This window comes from Sorex araneus, chromosome 3 (assembly GCF_027595985.1).
Source record: "Sorex araneus isolate mSorAra2 chromosome 3, mSorAra2.pri, whole genome shotgun sequence".
NCBI lineage: Eukaryota > Metazoa > Chordata > Mammalia > Eulipotyphla > Soricidae > Sorex > Sorex araneus.
In genome coordinates this window covers 97,851,653-97,868,950 of record NC_073304.1, presented here as the reverse complement: position 1 = coordinate 97,868,950, position 17,298 = coordinate 97,851,653, and the positions used below count along the sequence as shown (strand labels likewise).

Genomic DNA, 17,298 nt, shown 5'->3' with positions numbered 1-17,298 from the left:
GGGGGCTTTGCGATCCTCAATGCACAGTATCAGTAAGCTACAAATACAGCTGGTTCTGGTTCTGATACCTTGCCTATGGGATTTGCCTTTCTGACGGTCCTGTGTTTTCCTGCTGAAGACCTTGTACGCCTCAGTCTTTTGATACTGCTCCAGTTCCTTCATGTAACGCTCCTTATCTCTGTCTGCTTCATCAAGGTAGCGCTGGGAAAGACATGGGGAATTACATTCAAGAAACAACTCTTACTTAAGCAAAATATCAGTTATCTATTTGAAGAAAATAGGACAACAATTAGAACATAAGAGGAAAAATATACAGGGAGTAGCTTTATGGGAAAATTGGGGGAAAAAAACCTTAATAGACTAAAATGTAATATCTCAATGATAAAATAGGTGATTTTATCTTTCAAGACTATTGCCTTTTCTGACTGAATGAAGATAAGTCCTAATGAGAACATTCTCATCAAAGATTCATAAGGAAGATGATTGTAGTGATCCCTCTAACCCTATAGACAGTTCTGCATAGCCACTGGCTTCCTCAGGAGGACAGAACACCACCCAGTGAATCTTCCTAGGGGAAGGAAGGGAAGATTATTTTGTTTTTCTATCCCCATCCCATTCAGAGAGAATGATCTCATATATCAATAAGCCTTTTAAGAGCCAGAAGAGTAGCAAACTAAGCTGGGATACACAAAGAACATAAAAAAAGAATGAGCTCATCCTATGTGCCTAAAATGGACCACTCTATGAGAGCTCTGATCTACATGCTTTACATTATTAATTATTTAAACAAAGTTCACTGACCTACTAGGATAATTGTTTGATGCCTTGTCCTTTGCATGAATCAATAAGAAATAAAGCATAAAACATTACTTCTAAAAGCACACAAACCAGAGGTAGGGGACCATCCAACTGGCTAATGCCGGGGCTATTTAAATACCAGAATTCTTAAGGACAGTACTAAATCACAAATCATTAGGGAAAAAAGGACTTTATATGTTCATGTCAGTGATCAAAGACAGCAAACAGATACATGCATGAATGAAGGAGGAGAGCAAATCTGAAGCATGCCTGGTAAAGCAGAAGGGCTAGACTGGAAGCGCATCCTGGTCAAGGGTCAGTCAGGGAACAGTCATCAATGTTACATTAAATGTAGGGGGAAATTTAGCTATGGACAGGCTACTTGCATGTTTAAACAATGTCACCCTTCAGACGGCTTGCTTAATTAAAAAGGAAAAGTACAAACTTTGCTGGACTGAGCAGAATTAACGTTGCCAGTGAGGAACAAAAGGAGCCCACCCGCCTGGATGACACCGTGATGGACACAGCAGCCAGGCAGCATTGTGGCCGAGAAAGCCACCCTCAGAGCACCCGAGAGGGGGCTTTATAAGCCCACCATGAGCACTGTTCTGTTGAAAGCAAACAAATAGGAGGGAGAGGAGGGCAAAAAGGCTGTATTCTCAAAAATACCAAGGTCATAAAAGAAAAAAGGCCATGGAAATAGCCCAAATTAAAGAAATCTAGAGAGCTGACTACCAAACCCTGACCTGACTGGAATCTGAACTGGCGGGTAGAATGTTCGAGGAATCATGTTTGGTCAATGGAATATGGATAGTATGTTAAAGGGCTGTGATGACATAAAATTGGAACGTTGCTAATCATACTATGGCAGGGTAAGAGAGCATGTCTATTAGGATTTGGGGTGGGGAGAGGAAGGGGAGAAGAAGGGGAGTGTGAGAAGGTACCAGAACCAGTGAGCAAGCTCAGAAAAGAATGAACACTTATGTGAATGGAGACATGGGGGAAAAGGGTGGAAGCTAAGAGAATTTAGGAGCCTTGGCGAGAGAGTACAGGAGGTAAGGCACCTGCCGTGCACACAGTCCACCTCAGTTTGATTCCCAGCATTAAGATGGTCTTGTTAGCATTGCCAGGGGTCACTCCGTCCTGAACAGAGCCTGAGGTGGCCCTCTTCCTCCCAGTGTGGACAGGGGGAAGACCATCCAGATAAAGGGTATTTGGATGTTCTTTCTTTTGGGTGAGGGGGGTACTCACTGGAGATTCCAGGCCTGAAGACTCGATGCTACTTGGGCCCTGAGGTGCTGCGGATAGCTAGGCCACCTGGTGGTGCTGGGAGCTCCTGGGCTGCACCTGGCAATGCTTGGGGGTTGGGGGGAAGACCAGGTGGTGCCAAGCATCTTACCGGGGTTGGGCACATGTGTCCTAACTGCTGAACATTCTCCCAGCTCCTACTAGGGTCATCCTGAACATAACTACTGCTACTTTTTCTTTCTTTTTTTTTTTTTGTGCCACACCAGGCAGTGCTCAGTGCTTCTCCTGGCTCTGTACTCACAGATAATACCTGGAAGTGGGGGTGGTGTTGGGGGGACCATATGTGAGGCCAGATATAGAACCCAAGTCTATTCTTTGCAACAAACTGCGTGCAAAGAAATGCCTACCCACTGTACTATCTTTCTGGCCCATTTCATAAAAATATGTACTTCTAAAATGTCTGATAAAAAAATGAGCATGTCTTAAATTTGAAATTAAAAACCCTCCAAGAGTGGTTCTGGGATAGCTCAGAGTTAAGAGTGCATGCATGCGCTGGATTTAATTCTTAGCACCTCACAAAAAAGTGATGGAAGGATGAGCCCGGGAAATAGTTTTGGGGGTAAAGCACTCGCCTTACATATGACTGACAGAGCGACAGTCCCTGAAGCAGCACTGGTGTGGTCAACAGCCACCCCCCCGACAAAGCACTGAAGGAAGGGTCACACAGTGTGGACAGGGCCCAGTCACTTTAGACAGCTGAGCTGCCACCATGGGCAGCCCCGCTGCTCTCTACTAGCCTGCTACCAGGAACAGAGCTTCAAGATGCAACTTAACTCTGATCTCTGAAATTGTTTGAGTATTTGTCAACTCTCTTTTCTTTTTTCCTGCTTGGAATCTTTTTTAAGAGATTATAAGACCTAAGGAAATATATAGCTATCTCCCTGATTTTGAGGATACTGTGTCCTATTACCCCACAGCCACACCCACTACCATCACCATCACTTTGCTTTTGTACCGTTTCAACCAGTTCTTGGCTAGCTGGTCCTGAATTCCTCTCAAGTCTCTCTAACAAATGAATTTGCTTCAGTTTGGCAATAGGGTTAGTTCTGTCTTAGAAAAGAAAGAATTCAAGTAATTCTGGCTTTATAGTGCACAGAATGTTAAATTTGCCAGAAATCCACTTAAAAAATTTTTTTTAAAGCAGAAACATCTGTTCTTGTTTTCTGTGTCCTCCCTGCCCCCCCACCCCCCTTGCCAATATCAGGGATTAAACCCAGACAAGGGCTTTACTGCTGAGCTATATCCCTGGCCTAAAGTAGTAAAAACCTTTTTCTTAAACAAAAATCTTATGTGAATTGCAGAATTTTATCAAATGACCTTTTCTCATTTAATTCATGACTTTTCATTTAACTTGGAAGAACAAATTATGTTGAGATTAAATTTCTTAATACTGAACGTGCTTTGGAAAAAAACCCTGAGGGGCCCTCAAGGCCCTGGTGCTCTCATGGAACAGACTCAGAGGAGTATCAAAATCACCGAGCCAGGAAGGGGCCAGGGAGCCGCCTGCTCTCTGTTCTAGGCACCCCGACAAAAATCAAGGGATCAACCATGCATATTCTTTGCTTTTCTGTAATTTTTCTGACAGGTGATTTTTATTTATTTATTCATTTATTTTTTTGAGACATAGTCCAAATCCAGCAAAAGATCAGTATAGGAACAATTACCTGCTTTTCCTCAGGAGGAAGTTTACTCCATTCATTGCCTAACATCCTTGTGATTTCTGGAAATGGGACTTCTGGTCTTTTTGCTCGAAGCTGTTCCCGACGCTCATTCATGAACCGAACATAACCCGTAAGAGGGGACTTGGGTGCATTGCTGTCTCGAAGAGGTTTCTTTCTCTTTCGACCCTTGGACCAACCTCCACGTTTACTTCTTTGCTGCAAAGCAAGAAAACATCCAAAACGAAATGGCACATTACAACAACATCAATTTTCCAAGGAGCACAACAAATTTTCCAAGTTTTCCAAATTTTTCCACCCAAACACAAGCCAACAAAATAGGATATGAGTTGGATTTTCCTACCTTTCAGGCCCTGAATGTCAAGGCTCTCCAAACATGCCACAGGAACAACGGACTGCAATGCAGTTTTCAAGAAGGGACTCCAGATGGTTCAAATGCCTATTGTTTTATGTACCACACTATAAAATGTTGTGCTAAGGGGTCATTTTGGTCAAATTGCAAACACTGAGAATAAGGAGCAAGATGATCACATGAACTTTGGCCTTCCTATGCACTTAACAAGTGCTGGCTCACTACAAGGTTCTATTCTAGATGAGAAATGAGCACAGATGCAGTATTGTACCAGAGAAGCAGACACTGCCACAGAAGATCAGAACAAGATGTCATTACATGCATTGGGCAAATAAATAGACAAGCTGTAGCAGCAGGATTAAAAATCATTCATGAGGGGGCCAGAGATTTTTTTACTGTACAAGACACTTGCTTTACATGCAGTCAATCCCAGTTAGATTCCCAGCACTGCATACGGTTCCCTTGTGCAGGTAAATTCTTTTTCCTGTTCAAACATATTTTTTTGTTGTGTGACTGTGTGTGTGTCCTGATTCCACAGTCCCCTATGGTTTTTTTTTTTTAATTCTAAAAGATTTTTATTGAGGAACTGTGATTTATAAATTATTTATAGTTGAGTGTCAGGTCCCACTAATCCCACCACCACTGTCCACTTCCCTCCACCAATATCCCACTGCCACTGTCCACTTCCCTCCACCAATATCCCACCACCACTGTCCACTTCCCTCCACCAATATCCCACCACCACTGTCCACTTCCTTCCATCAATATCCTACCGCCAATGTCAACTTTCCTCCACTAATAACCCAGGTTTCTTCCCACCCTCCATGTCACTTGAGTATAGAGCCAGGAATAGCCCCTGAGCATCGCTTGGTATGGTCCAAACCACTCCTTCCCTATCCCCCCCAAAAAAAAATTCACAAAGGGTTTTGCTCACTCACATCATTAAAAGCAATTTATTTTTCACTAAGAGCATATGCATATAGATTTTGAAATTTTAAAAAAGTACATTTTATTGATTTCCTATTGGCTTACAGTACTGTAAAACTTCAGGAGGATGGTTTCACACGTGTTTAAGAGCACAAGCCTCATGGCACCCATTGCCAGTTCCAGAGCCAGCACACTATCAAAATGATGCCCTCCTCCACACACACCACCACTCCCTTCTTCTCTCCCAGCTACTATGGACTTCAGTGTTTACTCCTGGCTGTGTGCTCAGGGATCACTCCTGGTTGTGCTGGCAGCTGACCTGGGGTCAGTCACATGCAAGGCAAGCACCTTAATAGGGTCTCTCCAGCTCCTGAATTGTCATCTTAATCTCTCTTTTATTGTTTCTATATATAAATGCAAGATTTTAAAAAATATTTCTTTTGTATTCTAACCCTTTACTGTATTTATAATCTCTAAAAGTTTTATTTCTGTTTTTGTCTCTAGGATTTTTTATGTGTGGTGTCAGGTCATTTGCAAATGATAATAGTTTTGCTTCTTTTTAAAATTATTTTTTTTAATTTAATTTATCTATCTATTAAGAGAGTCTTCTGCCCGCATCGCATGCCTGGCTGTCTTCCCCGGGACCCCTCGGAGGGGATGGGCTGCAGCTTCCCTCCCCGCCCTGAGCAGAACTCCCGGCGGCCGAAGATCACCGGGAACCTAGCCACAGCCATGCTCGAGGCCCCTCTCCACATGTTCGTTTGGACAAGCCTCATGCATGAAGGTACCGGAAGAGAATCCAGGTGTGTGTAATCCCATCAACGGCCAACATCCAGAGACTTAAAAGCAAGCTCCCAGAAGTGTGTGGCCGCTTTGTGGCCGCGAGATATCTTATAACCTACTTCTCCCTATGGGAGAAACTAGCAAGCTACTGAGAGTTTCCTGCCCACATGGTGTATCCATAAGCCAGTAACAAGCTGGATCTCATTCCCCTGACCCTGAAAGAGCCTCCAATGTGGCATCGTTGGGAAGGCCGAGTAGAGAGAGGCTTCTAAAATCTCAGGGATAGGACGAATGGAGAAGTTACTGAGGCCGCCCGAGAAATTCAACCATCAACGGGATTTCGTGATTCGTGATTTTGTTTAATACCCTGGTTTACAAAGTTACATTGTTTTTGCTTGCTGAATTTAGTTGGCTTCTGTTACTTTTCCATGTAATTTGGTGTGCCCCTACTGGAATTTCAGTATTGAGGACATAGAAGGTGTTGTGCATCTGCACATGTGACAGCGATCTACAGATCCTAAAGTCTAGAAACTTTAGGATATGTAGAACTGGGGTGAGTCTGCAGAGATTCTTAGTGAAGCTGTGGAGCTAGACTGTTGGTGTGCTGGCAGCAGTGGGATGTGGGTAAGGCTGCAAGGCCCTCAGCAGGGTGTGGACTCAGTTCGCCGCCTCCTTCACTCCCCCACCTGAGGACAAGTATATTCATGAATCTCAGCTGTTGGGCTTGCATTTCCTTGGAGATTTAGTTCTGAATCTGAAGAACGGGGCTGGTGGGTGAGTGAACAAGGCCAGTGAGTGAACAAGGCCGATAAGTGAACAAGGCAGTGGCTCTGGGAGGTGGGCTACTTTAAAATTTTTCAATGTACCCCCTTTTTGGTCTGTTTTTGGGCCACAGCTGGCTATGCTCAGGGTTTGGAGCTGCCAGTCAAAACAAGGTCAGCTGTGTGCAAGACAAGAGTCATACATGCTAAATTATTTCCCTGGTCCTCAACGGATTCATTTTTAATCCTTTATTTGCCTAATCGTTCTGGCTTTAACTTCCAAAACCACGTTAACAGCAGTGGTGAGAGTCTTATTCTTGATCTTAGAAAATCAAGCTTCCAATTATTCACCCTTGGCTAGGATATTAGCCATAAATTTGTCATATATGAATTTTATTATGTTGAGGTATACACCTTCATTCCCAGTTTCTTGTTTTGTTTTGGAATCACAAATGAGTGCTGAATCTTGCAAACACTTTTTTTCCTTCAGTGTCCGTTGATATTACAATCTATTATATCTCCATTGAAAATTTGGTGGAATTCACTAGGGAAGCTATCTGCTCCTGGGCTTTTGTTCTAAGGAATATAATATAATATCTACAATTTTCCTTGCTTTTTGGGGTGGAACTTGGGTCGGCCACATGCAAGGTTAAGTGCGCTACCCGCTGTACTACAGCTCTGGCCCAGAAATATTTTTAATTACTATTTCCATTTCTGTGCTTGTAATGGGTCTGCTCAAACGAAGTATTTCTGATTTAGTCTTGGAAGGCTGTAAAATCCTAAATATCTTCCCGACTGTTTCTGGTTGTCCAGTTTGTTTGCACACAGATACTATATGCCTTTGATCACTTTTCCCATTCTTCAGTGTCTTTTGTACTTTGACCTCTTTTCTAATTCTTCTACATAGATTGCTTAATTGAGACTCTGGTTTGACTTGGATTATACTCAGTGGTACTCAGGGGTTCCTCCTGTCTTGGAGGTCACTCCTGGCAGTACCTGAGGGGCAGGGTGGCAGGAGTGCCAGGGACTGCATCTCACAAACAAGGATGTACTTTAGCCCACTGCGCTATCTCTTTAGCCTGAGAGTTTTCTTCTCTATTGCTTTGGACCTGTATTGCCATGAACTTCCCTCTTACGGCTGTTACTACATTCTGATGGTGTGTCTCTTCATTTTTGTTGTCTCCATATAATTTTTTTTTGGTTTCTTTATTTACTTAAGAATTGTTCAGGAGGGTCTGGAGCAATAGTATAGTGGGTAGAGTGTTCACCTTGCACATGGCCGACCCGGGTTTGAGCCCCAGCATCCTATATGGTCCCCAGAGCATCACCAGGAGTGATTCCTGAGTGCAGAGCCAGAAGTAACCCTCGGGCATCGCCAGGTATGACCCAAAAAGCCAAGAGGAAAAAAAATTAAATAAATAAAAGAATTGTTCAGGAGCATGTTTGGCTACTGTCCCACTGTCCCTTTTTTTCTTTCTCTGGGTGATTTCTAGCTTCATGTCACTGTAGCCAGAAGAGATAACTGATATGACTTCAACCTGCCTATATTTATTTTTTGGGGGGAGGAGGGGTCATTCACCTACCAATACTCAGGGGTTACTCCTGGCTCTGCACTCAGGAATTACTTCTGTGGTGCTTGGTGGACTATATAGTATATAGGATGGTGGAGACTGAGTTTGTTTCAGCTGCATCCAGGCAGGCACCTACCTGCTGTCCTACCTCTCCAGTCCCAACTGAGGTTTGTTTTATGTCCTAACATGTGACCTCTCCTGAAGAATGTTCCATATGTGGTTAAGAGGAATAAATATTCCTTCTGGGGAGCCTGTTTCATCTGAGAACATCATTCTTCATTAACTTTCTCTCTGTATGATGCACTCATTGATGTAAACAGTGTGGGGAAATCCCCTATTACTGTATTAATGTCTATACTGTTTAGGTCTTTTAACAATGTTTTATATATTTAGGTGCACCTTTGTTGCAAATAAATAACAGAGTTATTTATTTATTGCTTCTTTGGTTACACCCTGGTACTCCTGGCTCTGCACTCAGAAATCACACCTGGTGGTGCTCAGGGGATGATATGGGATGCCAGGAATGGAAACAGGGTCAGCTGTGTGCAAGGCAAACGCCCTCCCTGCTGTACTACCACTCTGGCCCCGGGAACACAGTTACTAATGACAAAGGTATTTTCTCCTCCTCCTCCTCCTCCTCCTCCTTCTTCTTTTTTTAAATATTTTAGGATCCTCAGCGATCCTCAGTGGGTTACTCTTGGCTCTGCACACAGGAATCATTTCTGGTGGGCTCAGGGAACCATATGGGGTGCTGTGGATGGAATCCAGGTTGGCCGCATTCAAGACAAATGCCCAACCTGCTATAATACCTCTCCAGCCCTAACAAAGGTATTTTATTGATAAAGTGGCTCCTAGATCATTATACAGTGTCTGCCCCCTTTCAAAAATCGGGGCCACACTTGCTTGGGCACAATTGTGCTGGGGGCCACCAGGGTTGTATCTGTTGGTACTCAGGGAATCACGTGGTAACAGGGTAACAGGGATTGAACTTAGGTCTCTGCACACGATAGGTATGTATCCTACCACCTGGGCTATCTTCGAGGTTCACAGAGTGTCTGTCTGTCTGTCTGTCTGTCTCTCTCCTGACACCCAGCAGTGCTCAAGACTTACTCCTGACTCTGTGCTCTGGGATTACTCGAAAGACCCACAGGTGGTGCCGGGGATAAAATAGAATTGGATGCATCCAAAGCAAGGACTTTAACCTCTGTGTGATCCTTTGGCCCCCCCTTTTTTAAAAAATTTACCTTTTTTAGCTGAAAATCTACTTTATCAGCTACAACTATGCCAATTCCTGTCTTCTTGGTGTTATTAGCTTGAACTATCTTGCTCTCTCCAGCTTTTCACTAAGAATCTATGTATGTGGATCTCATAGGACTTTCTTGTATATATAATATAGATGGATTCTGCTTTTTAAAATTCACCGAGCTACCGTATCTTTTTGGGGGGTGTTGGGTGGGGTTTGGGGTGATACTCTGCTGTACTAAGAGGCTATTCCTAGAACTGTGCTCAGGAGAGATGCCTGGTGGTACCCAGGGACCACAGGCAGTGCTAAGGATCCAACCAAGGTCAGCCATCTGCAAGCAGAGCTTTTCCGTCCTGTACTATCTCTCTGGCTTCTATCCTGTGTCTTATTTTTTTTCCATTTAAAAGAAAAATATTATTTTAATAGTATGTTAGTTTGGTTTGTAACATTTAAATATTTAGGCTTACAGTATGTTTCATTTGCATTCTTTTTTTTTTTTTTAAAATTGAATTATATGAGCTACAGTTACAGAACTTTCATGTTTGAATTTCAGTCATACAATGATCGAACACCCATCCCTTCACCAGTGTACATTTTCCATCACTGATGTCCCCAGTGTCTCCCCCGGCCCCCCTCAGACTCCTTCCCTTGCCTCTATGGCAGAAAATTTCCCTCTTACTCTCTCTACTTATGGGCATTATGGTTTGCAATATAGATACTGAGAGGCCATCATGCTTGGGCCTTTATCTACTTTCAGTAGACATCTTTCATCCCGAGCGATTCCTCCAACCATCACTGACTTAGTGATCCCTTCTCTATCCCAGCTGCCTTCCCCCCCAGCTCATGAAGCAGGCTTCTGACTGTGTAGCAATCTTCCTGGCCCTTGTCTCTACTATCCTTGGGTGTTAGTCTCATGATATTTTATATTCCACAAATGAGTGCAGTTATTCTACATCTGTCCCTCTCTTTCTGACTCATTGTGTCTTTTGATTGGTGAATTTATACTATCCACATTTAGGGTCATTAATGATATAAAGGGCTTACTTACTGTCACTCTTTTTTTTTTTAAATTTCTATTTTTGCTGTTCCTTTTTCTATACATTTCTATCTGCAGTGGAATTTGGTTGATGTCCCTGGTGATTCTCTCAACTTCTTCAAAGCTCCGTGCTGCATTCTCTTTCTGAGTAAAATTCCTCCTTTCAACAGTTCTTATTTACACATCTGGTAGTGGTAAACTTTATTACTTTTACTTTTCTAAGAAAGCTTTTATTTACTTAAGTAATAATTTTGCTGGATAGAGTATTTGTGGCTGGAAGTTTTTATCTTTTAGAACTGTCAATGTCACTTCACACTCTTCGAGCCTTAGTTTCTGCTGAGAAATCTGATGATAGCCTAATTGGGGTCCCTTTGCGTGTTACAATTTATTTTTCTTAGCACCTTTAATAATTTTTTCATTATCACTGACTTTTGATATGCTAACAATGGTTTTTCTTAGTGTGAGTCTTTTGAATTTATAAATTTAGTTATTCTGTCTGTTTCCTGGACTTCTATGTTTGGCAATAGCTTAAATAAATTTTTAGCTTTTAGTTTTTTGAATAGACTCTTTGTTCCTTCTCTTCACCTAGACTACCTTTTTATATATCCTCTACTAATTAAGTCTGATAATTCTCAAATGGTTTCATTTTTCTTAAATCTTATTTCTCGCTTCTCTTCCATGAGTCATTACTAGAATTTTATTTTCAATTTCAATTATTCTTTAATCTGCAAGACTGAGCCTGCTTATTATGCTTTCCATAACAGGTTTCTCTTTTTTTGTGTGGGGTGGGGGATAACACATTAAATGGTGCTCAAGGCTTCCTCCTGGCTCTGGTGCTACAGTGCTAAGGATTGAACCTGGTTGAACGTGACTGCATTCAATCAATGACTGCATACTTACCCCTGTACTATCTCTCCGGCTCCCCCATGGAAGTGTTTATTTCATTATGTCTTACATATCCAGCATCTCTATTTGGAATTGCTTTCTCTCTGCCCCTCCACCACCCTTCTGCTGATGTAATGGCTAGGCTGCACTGCTCAACCCTCCACCACGATGCAGACCAGTAAGCAGAAAAGATCCTTAAACCTACCTCATCTTCGTGCCTTGGCTCATTGCTTTCTGCCAGATTTGAAGACTCATTCTGAAGCAGCTGTCCCTGGGAGAGATCCTCTACAAATTCTGGATTATTGGTAGATGACGTAGCTCCACTACTGTAAGGTACCTCTGGATGGGGTAACCTAAGGCAAAGTTGGCAGAAATGAAGAGTTCAATACCAAGGGCATTTGGTATTGAAAATGAAAAATTTCAGTACAAAAAAAAAAATTCTACTACCATGGTTCAAGACAAATTTCATGGCTAGGAAAAGCAACGCTAATCCTTAAATTAATCCCCAAGTTCATTCCCAATAGATGTAAACAATACCTTCAGAGCTGTTAGTGTGTTTTCAAAAATAGTTTCAGTGCTTGACTGGAGCAGACAGTTCCATGGATTCTCCTATTCAAAACAACTATAATCTTTTTTTGGGGGAGAGGCAGTGCTGGAGGGGTGGTCAGTGTGTGTTTGGGTCACACCCTGCAGTGCTCAGGGATCACTCCCGCTGGTGCTTAGAGGACCATATGTCATGCTGGGGATCAAACCTTGGTCAGTCATATGCAAGGCAAGTACTTAGCATCTATATTATCTCTTTGACCCTAATCTTTAGAAAAAAAACATTTATTTAAGTAACATGGTCATAGTAGCGTTAATGTTTATGGCACTGGTAGACAGATTTACTGTACCCTATTATGAGCAAAAGCCCATTCCCTTCCAGCAATGTCTTATGTCACCCTTTTCATTTTAGATCACTTTTTTTTTGTCATGCAAAGCTTATCAGTTTGATATATTCTCATCGCTCTTGTTTTTGTTGCCTTTATCAATGTAATCAACTCATGAAAGGTATCTATGAGGACTATATTCCTGGAAAGTTTTGTCTATATTTTCCTCAATGTAATCTGATGGATTCTGGTCTAGTTTTGAGGTCTGTCATCCGCTATGAATTAACTTTTGTGTATGCTGTGAGATATGAGTCCAGCTTAAACTTTTTTTTGCACATGGCTATCCAGTTTTTCCATCCCCATTTTTGGAAGACGCTTTCCTTACTCCACATATCCAACTCCTTTATCATAGATTAACTGCCCATATATCCGAGGGCTTATCTCTGGGCTTTCAATTATTTTTCAATAGTCTGAGAGTTTATTTTTATTCCATTACCACACAATTTTGATTACTACAGCTTTACAGAATGCTTTAAAATCAGGAATGTAACACTACCCACCTGATCTTTTCTTTCAGAATTGCTTCAGCTATTTGAAGAGTTCTATGATTCCATATAAATTTTAGTAACATTTGTTCTAAGTCCTTGAAGAATGCAATTCGTATTTTGATGGGGATTGCATTGAATCTGTATAATGCTTTGGGTAATGTGATCATTTCAAAGTATCAGTTCTTCTAATCCATGAACAAGAAATACTTTTTCCCATTTCCTACCATCATTTTCTATTTCTTTCAAAAGTGAATTATAGTTTTTGATGTGCAAGTTTTTCACATCCTTTGTTAAGTTGAGTCCTAAGCAGTTGATATTAAAAACAGCATAAGGTGAAATGCTAGACAGACCCCAGAGAGACAGTGAGAACAAAAGACAGACATAACTCTGCAGAAACAGTATCAGTTTAGGAGCAAGTGTTAGAAGATCTAAAAAAGGATAAGGAGGGCATTACACAAGATTTAGGAGAGAATATTGTTATAGTGGCTAAGGCAGGAAGACTTTGAAGAAAAGGGGTATTATTCAGGCAAAAGATTGCAGACATCAAATAAGGCAGGCTAACAAGTATATGCTAAATCCGAACCATTATAGGCTACTGGCAATATTATGAAATACAGTTTCAGTGAAATTATGGGAATAAAAATAAGATTTTTATTCTTATTTATTCTAATTCTTATTCTTAGAGGACTAAGAAATGAATGAAAGCAGATACAGATCATCTTGGAAATGAAAATTTATACTTTTAAGACTTCCAGAGAAAACAATGGATTATTTTTTAAAAAACTGAATCACCATGAGATACACAGTTACAAAGCAGTTCATGATTGGGTTTCAGTCAAATAATGTTCATCACCTGTCTCTTCACAAGGGCACATTTCCCACCACCAATGTCCCAGTTTCCCCCCCCATTTCCCTTTCTGAGCCTAAGGAGCTCCCCCCACCCACCTTTCTCTTTTTGGGTAACAATGGATGATTTTAAGAAGTGGTTCCTGTATTTCTGATATGTTTTTGAAAAAAAAAAAAGTAATGCATGGATGGATTCAATGCCAATAATGCCCTGAGGAAAAAAAGTGCCACCAGAGTGCCAGTGTGACCACAGCAGCTTCCCCCCCCTCAATATTTCAATACTTTTGGATGTCTGAGGCAGCCTATTCTTTTAATGTCATTCTCATTTCAACTGTGCTATCAATTTTTAAATACTAATTCTTGGGTATTCTTATTTTAGTAAAATAAAAGTACTAAATTTGGGAAAGAGTATCAATCCTGACTCCCTGGTTGAAACGGATGGGAAATGAGAAACGATGGTCAAAGGTGTCAAATGCCATGAAGATGACAATTTGGGATATGAAACAACAACAAAAGGTGGGGGACTTTTGTTTCTATAAATGGACTGTCCATACTCTTAGCTAAAAGCAACAACCCTTCTATTTGTGCCCTGGGTCCCACATTCTAAAAGACAGGTTTTCAGCAATTCCAGCCTCTCTAGCATCACCGATCTTTCCTCTAATTTCCTCTAGTAACCCTATTCAGGACACAAATGTGGCATTATTAGACTTATCTTAAAGTGAAACAAAACACTCTCTGGATCCCATTTCAAAACTGTTTATACTTACTGGCTCCACTGTTTATAAAGGAAAGAACTGTTTATGCTCGTTTGCCTTACACGTGGGAGGCCCTGGTTTTGATCCCAGGCAACACACACAAACACAAACACACATCTATACTTATCTTCAATTTCTCTTCTTCTATTCTCTCTTCCTCTGCTCCCCAACTCCTTTTTTTTGGGGGGGGAGCAGTGCATCAGGAGGTCCTAGGGGCTACTCCCAGCTCACTGCTTGGGAGTGGTGCTTGGGGAACCATGTGGTACCTGGGATCAAATTCAGGCCTGCAACATGCAAAGCATGTGCTCCAGTCCTTTGAGCCATCTCTCGGGCCCACTTTCCATTCTCTCTCAAGCTCAACCCAAAGAATTTTTACTTAGAACTCCTGCCAAGGTCACAATGATCTCCATCTAAATCCAAGGTCATTTATCAGACTTCATCTTAACTGAATGTCCAGAATTTTGACATGTTAGCAATGTACTGATGGCTTGACAGATTAGCTGCATACTGATGACTGTCGAGTTTCTTTCTATGGATCTCCCCAGCTGTAGAACTGGAATAAAGTTCAAATCAGGCTGCTGATTTGAAAGCTTTGTTGGATATCTACTACACACCTCAAGTTTAAAAGTCTCCAGACTGGCCTGGAGAGATAGCACAGTGGGTAAACCTCCCTAGCCACTCAGTTTCCTATCAAAGTTACTGGCAAATCTATCCTTCAATCCCAGAGTCCCTTTGCTTTTCTCCTCTCTTTTCTCCTCTCGTGTCCTCTTTCTGACAAATCCTGTCTAGTGTGCCTTTAAAATATATCAATAATTCTGCATTTCTCAATATTCCCTGTTCCCATTATCTTAAAAACTCATTCCAATTAGATGTGTGCTACTATTACTTCATGAAAAACTTGTTGTCAAAGTCGTGTAATTTTCCTCTGGTCCTTATCCTTCACCTGAATTACTTTGGTGCTTACTTGATCTCTAGCTATATACTCTACTCTCTTTATTCTATTCTCAATATAAAATTCACTGGAAGTATTTTTTGGTGGGAGGGAAAGCTGGTGGTGCTCAGGGGACCACATACAGTGTAAAGATTTCATCATTTTTGTGGCTGCAGCTGCAAGCAATCCAAACGTCTTAACCTTTGCTTGCTATCTTTTTAGCTTGCTACAGCGAAATTAATAAAAAACAAGCCAGGCCATATCATTTTGTTAAAAATCCTCCAGGGTTTTCCCACATCCATTAAATAGTAAAACATTGCCTGTTCTGACCTATGAGATCCTGCAGGATCTACTCACTTGTTGCTCAATCTAGTATGGATCTGACATGTATAGCACTGGCTTTATCTGCAAGTTTATTACACAGAGAGTCTCTGGCCTTAACCCAAAACTTTCTCTAGGAATGTTTAGGTACTTCACAGTCTGAGAAGGACTAATATGTTCCTCTGTTAGACCTCCACATGGTCTCCTCTGATCTGGCCACAATGGCCTCTTCCAGGCTATTTCTAAAAGGTTAAAAAAAAAAAACCACTGAGGATTTACACATCACTTCCTTTTGCCTAGAATACTCTCCTTGGATAACTGCATACTAGTTACCTTCCTTCCATCAGATCTTGATTCAAATCTCTTTCTCATTACAGTCTTTCTTAGCCATCTTATCTAAAACCAGGACTGGAGACACGATACAGAGAGTAGGGCATGTGCCTTGCCCACAACTGACTCAGGTTAGATTGCCAGCACCACAAATAGTGCCGGGAGCCCTACCAAGAGTGATTCCTGAGCAGAGAGCCAGGAATAAGCCCTGAGATTTGCTGGGTATGGCCCCCAATGTCCCACCTCCCCCCCCCAATAAAACTGTACCCAGATTCTTACTGTCCCTCTTCTCTGCTGAACTGTGAATCCTTATCAGTGCACTACATATTTTACTTTTTTTTTTTTAAACTGACTTCTCTGGTGAACTATGAACTCTACAGGAGATGTGATTTTCATCTGTTTGGTCATTCTTTTATATTTAGTACTTAGACAAGCATGCCCCACATAGTTAACACTTTGCATATATTTATTTATTTGTTTCATTTTGGGCTATATTGATCATGCTCAGAAACCTCTGAGCATGATCACCGGGCTCTGCACTCAGGAATTACACTTGGCAGTGCTCAAGGGACCATATAGGATGCCAGGGATTGACTCCAGGTTGGTTGCGTGCAGAGCCAACTCCCTACCCATGGTACTCTGGCTCTGGAAATTCTTTATTGAATGAATTAGACTTAGTAACTAGGCAGCCTTTAGAAAAATCCTAAAGAACAGTTTTACCTGAATATTAAGGTCAAAAGGCAGATATCAGCGAGAAAAGAAATGAATGTAAGGGAAGGAAACTTATAAAATGCAGTCTCTTTAAAAGAGCTCTAAAGAGTATTAAAATAATTCATCTTAGGGATTAGTTAGCACTTCAATCTACTGGCAAATATATTTCTTCCTTGGCAAATAACTTCTAAATATAAAAAAGATAAAAACTCAAGTGGAATATAGAGATTTTCAAGCAAAGGGGATTTGCTTTTAGCCCTTTTCTATAGTCCTTTATCTGTTTAAAAAAAAAAGAAAGAAAACAGAGAAAGAAGATGAGAAAAAAAAGAAATAGAAGTTAGCTAATGCTCCTAGGCATCGTGAATAAAGAACCATATTAAGAAGTATGATTTACGGATGGAGAGACAGTATAATGGGTAGGGCGCCTGGGCCTACCCAGGGGGTCGGGTTTGGTCCCTGGTACTGTACAATCCCGTGAACACTGCTGGAAATGGACCCCAGCACCATAGCATGTGGTCCAGAAATCAAAACCCCTAGTAAACTCCCCCAACCAAAAATACAAATCTAGACTTTGGGGAAAAAGGATTTTTTTTCCCATGATAAAAAAGGAATTTTTAATAGAAAATTAAAATGTATAGAGTTGG

The 17,298-nt window shown here is 41.3% G+C and overlaps 1 protein-coding gene across 4 annotated transcripts in view; it reads right to left on the bottom strand.

Moving 5' to 3' along the window:
- Positions 1-17,298, bottom strand: part of HMG20A (high mobility group 20A) — a 92,837-nt gene that overhangs the window by 20,383 nt on the left and 55,156 nt on the right. For all 4 annotated transcript variants that reach the window (XM_055130984.1, XM_055130983.1, XM_055130985.1 and 1 more), the window contains 3 exons: positions 11,549-11,696; positions 3,771-3,983; positions 69-201 (listed from right to left, as the gene is read on the bottom strand). In XM_055130984.1, coding sequence (XP_054986959.1) covers positions 69-201; positions 3,771-3,983; positions 11,549-11,696 — 494 coding nt within the window. The remainder of the gene's footprint in view (positions 1-68; positions 202-3,770; positions 3,984-11,548; positions 11,697-17,298) is intronic.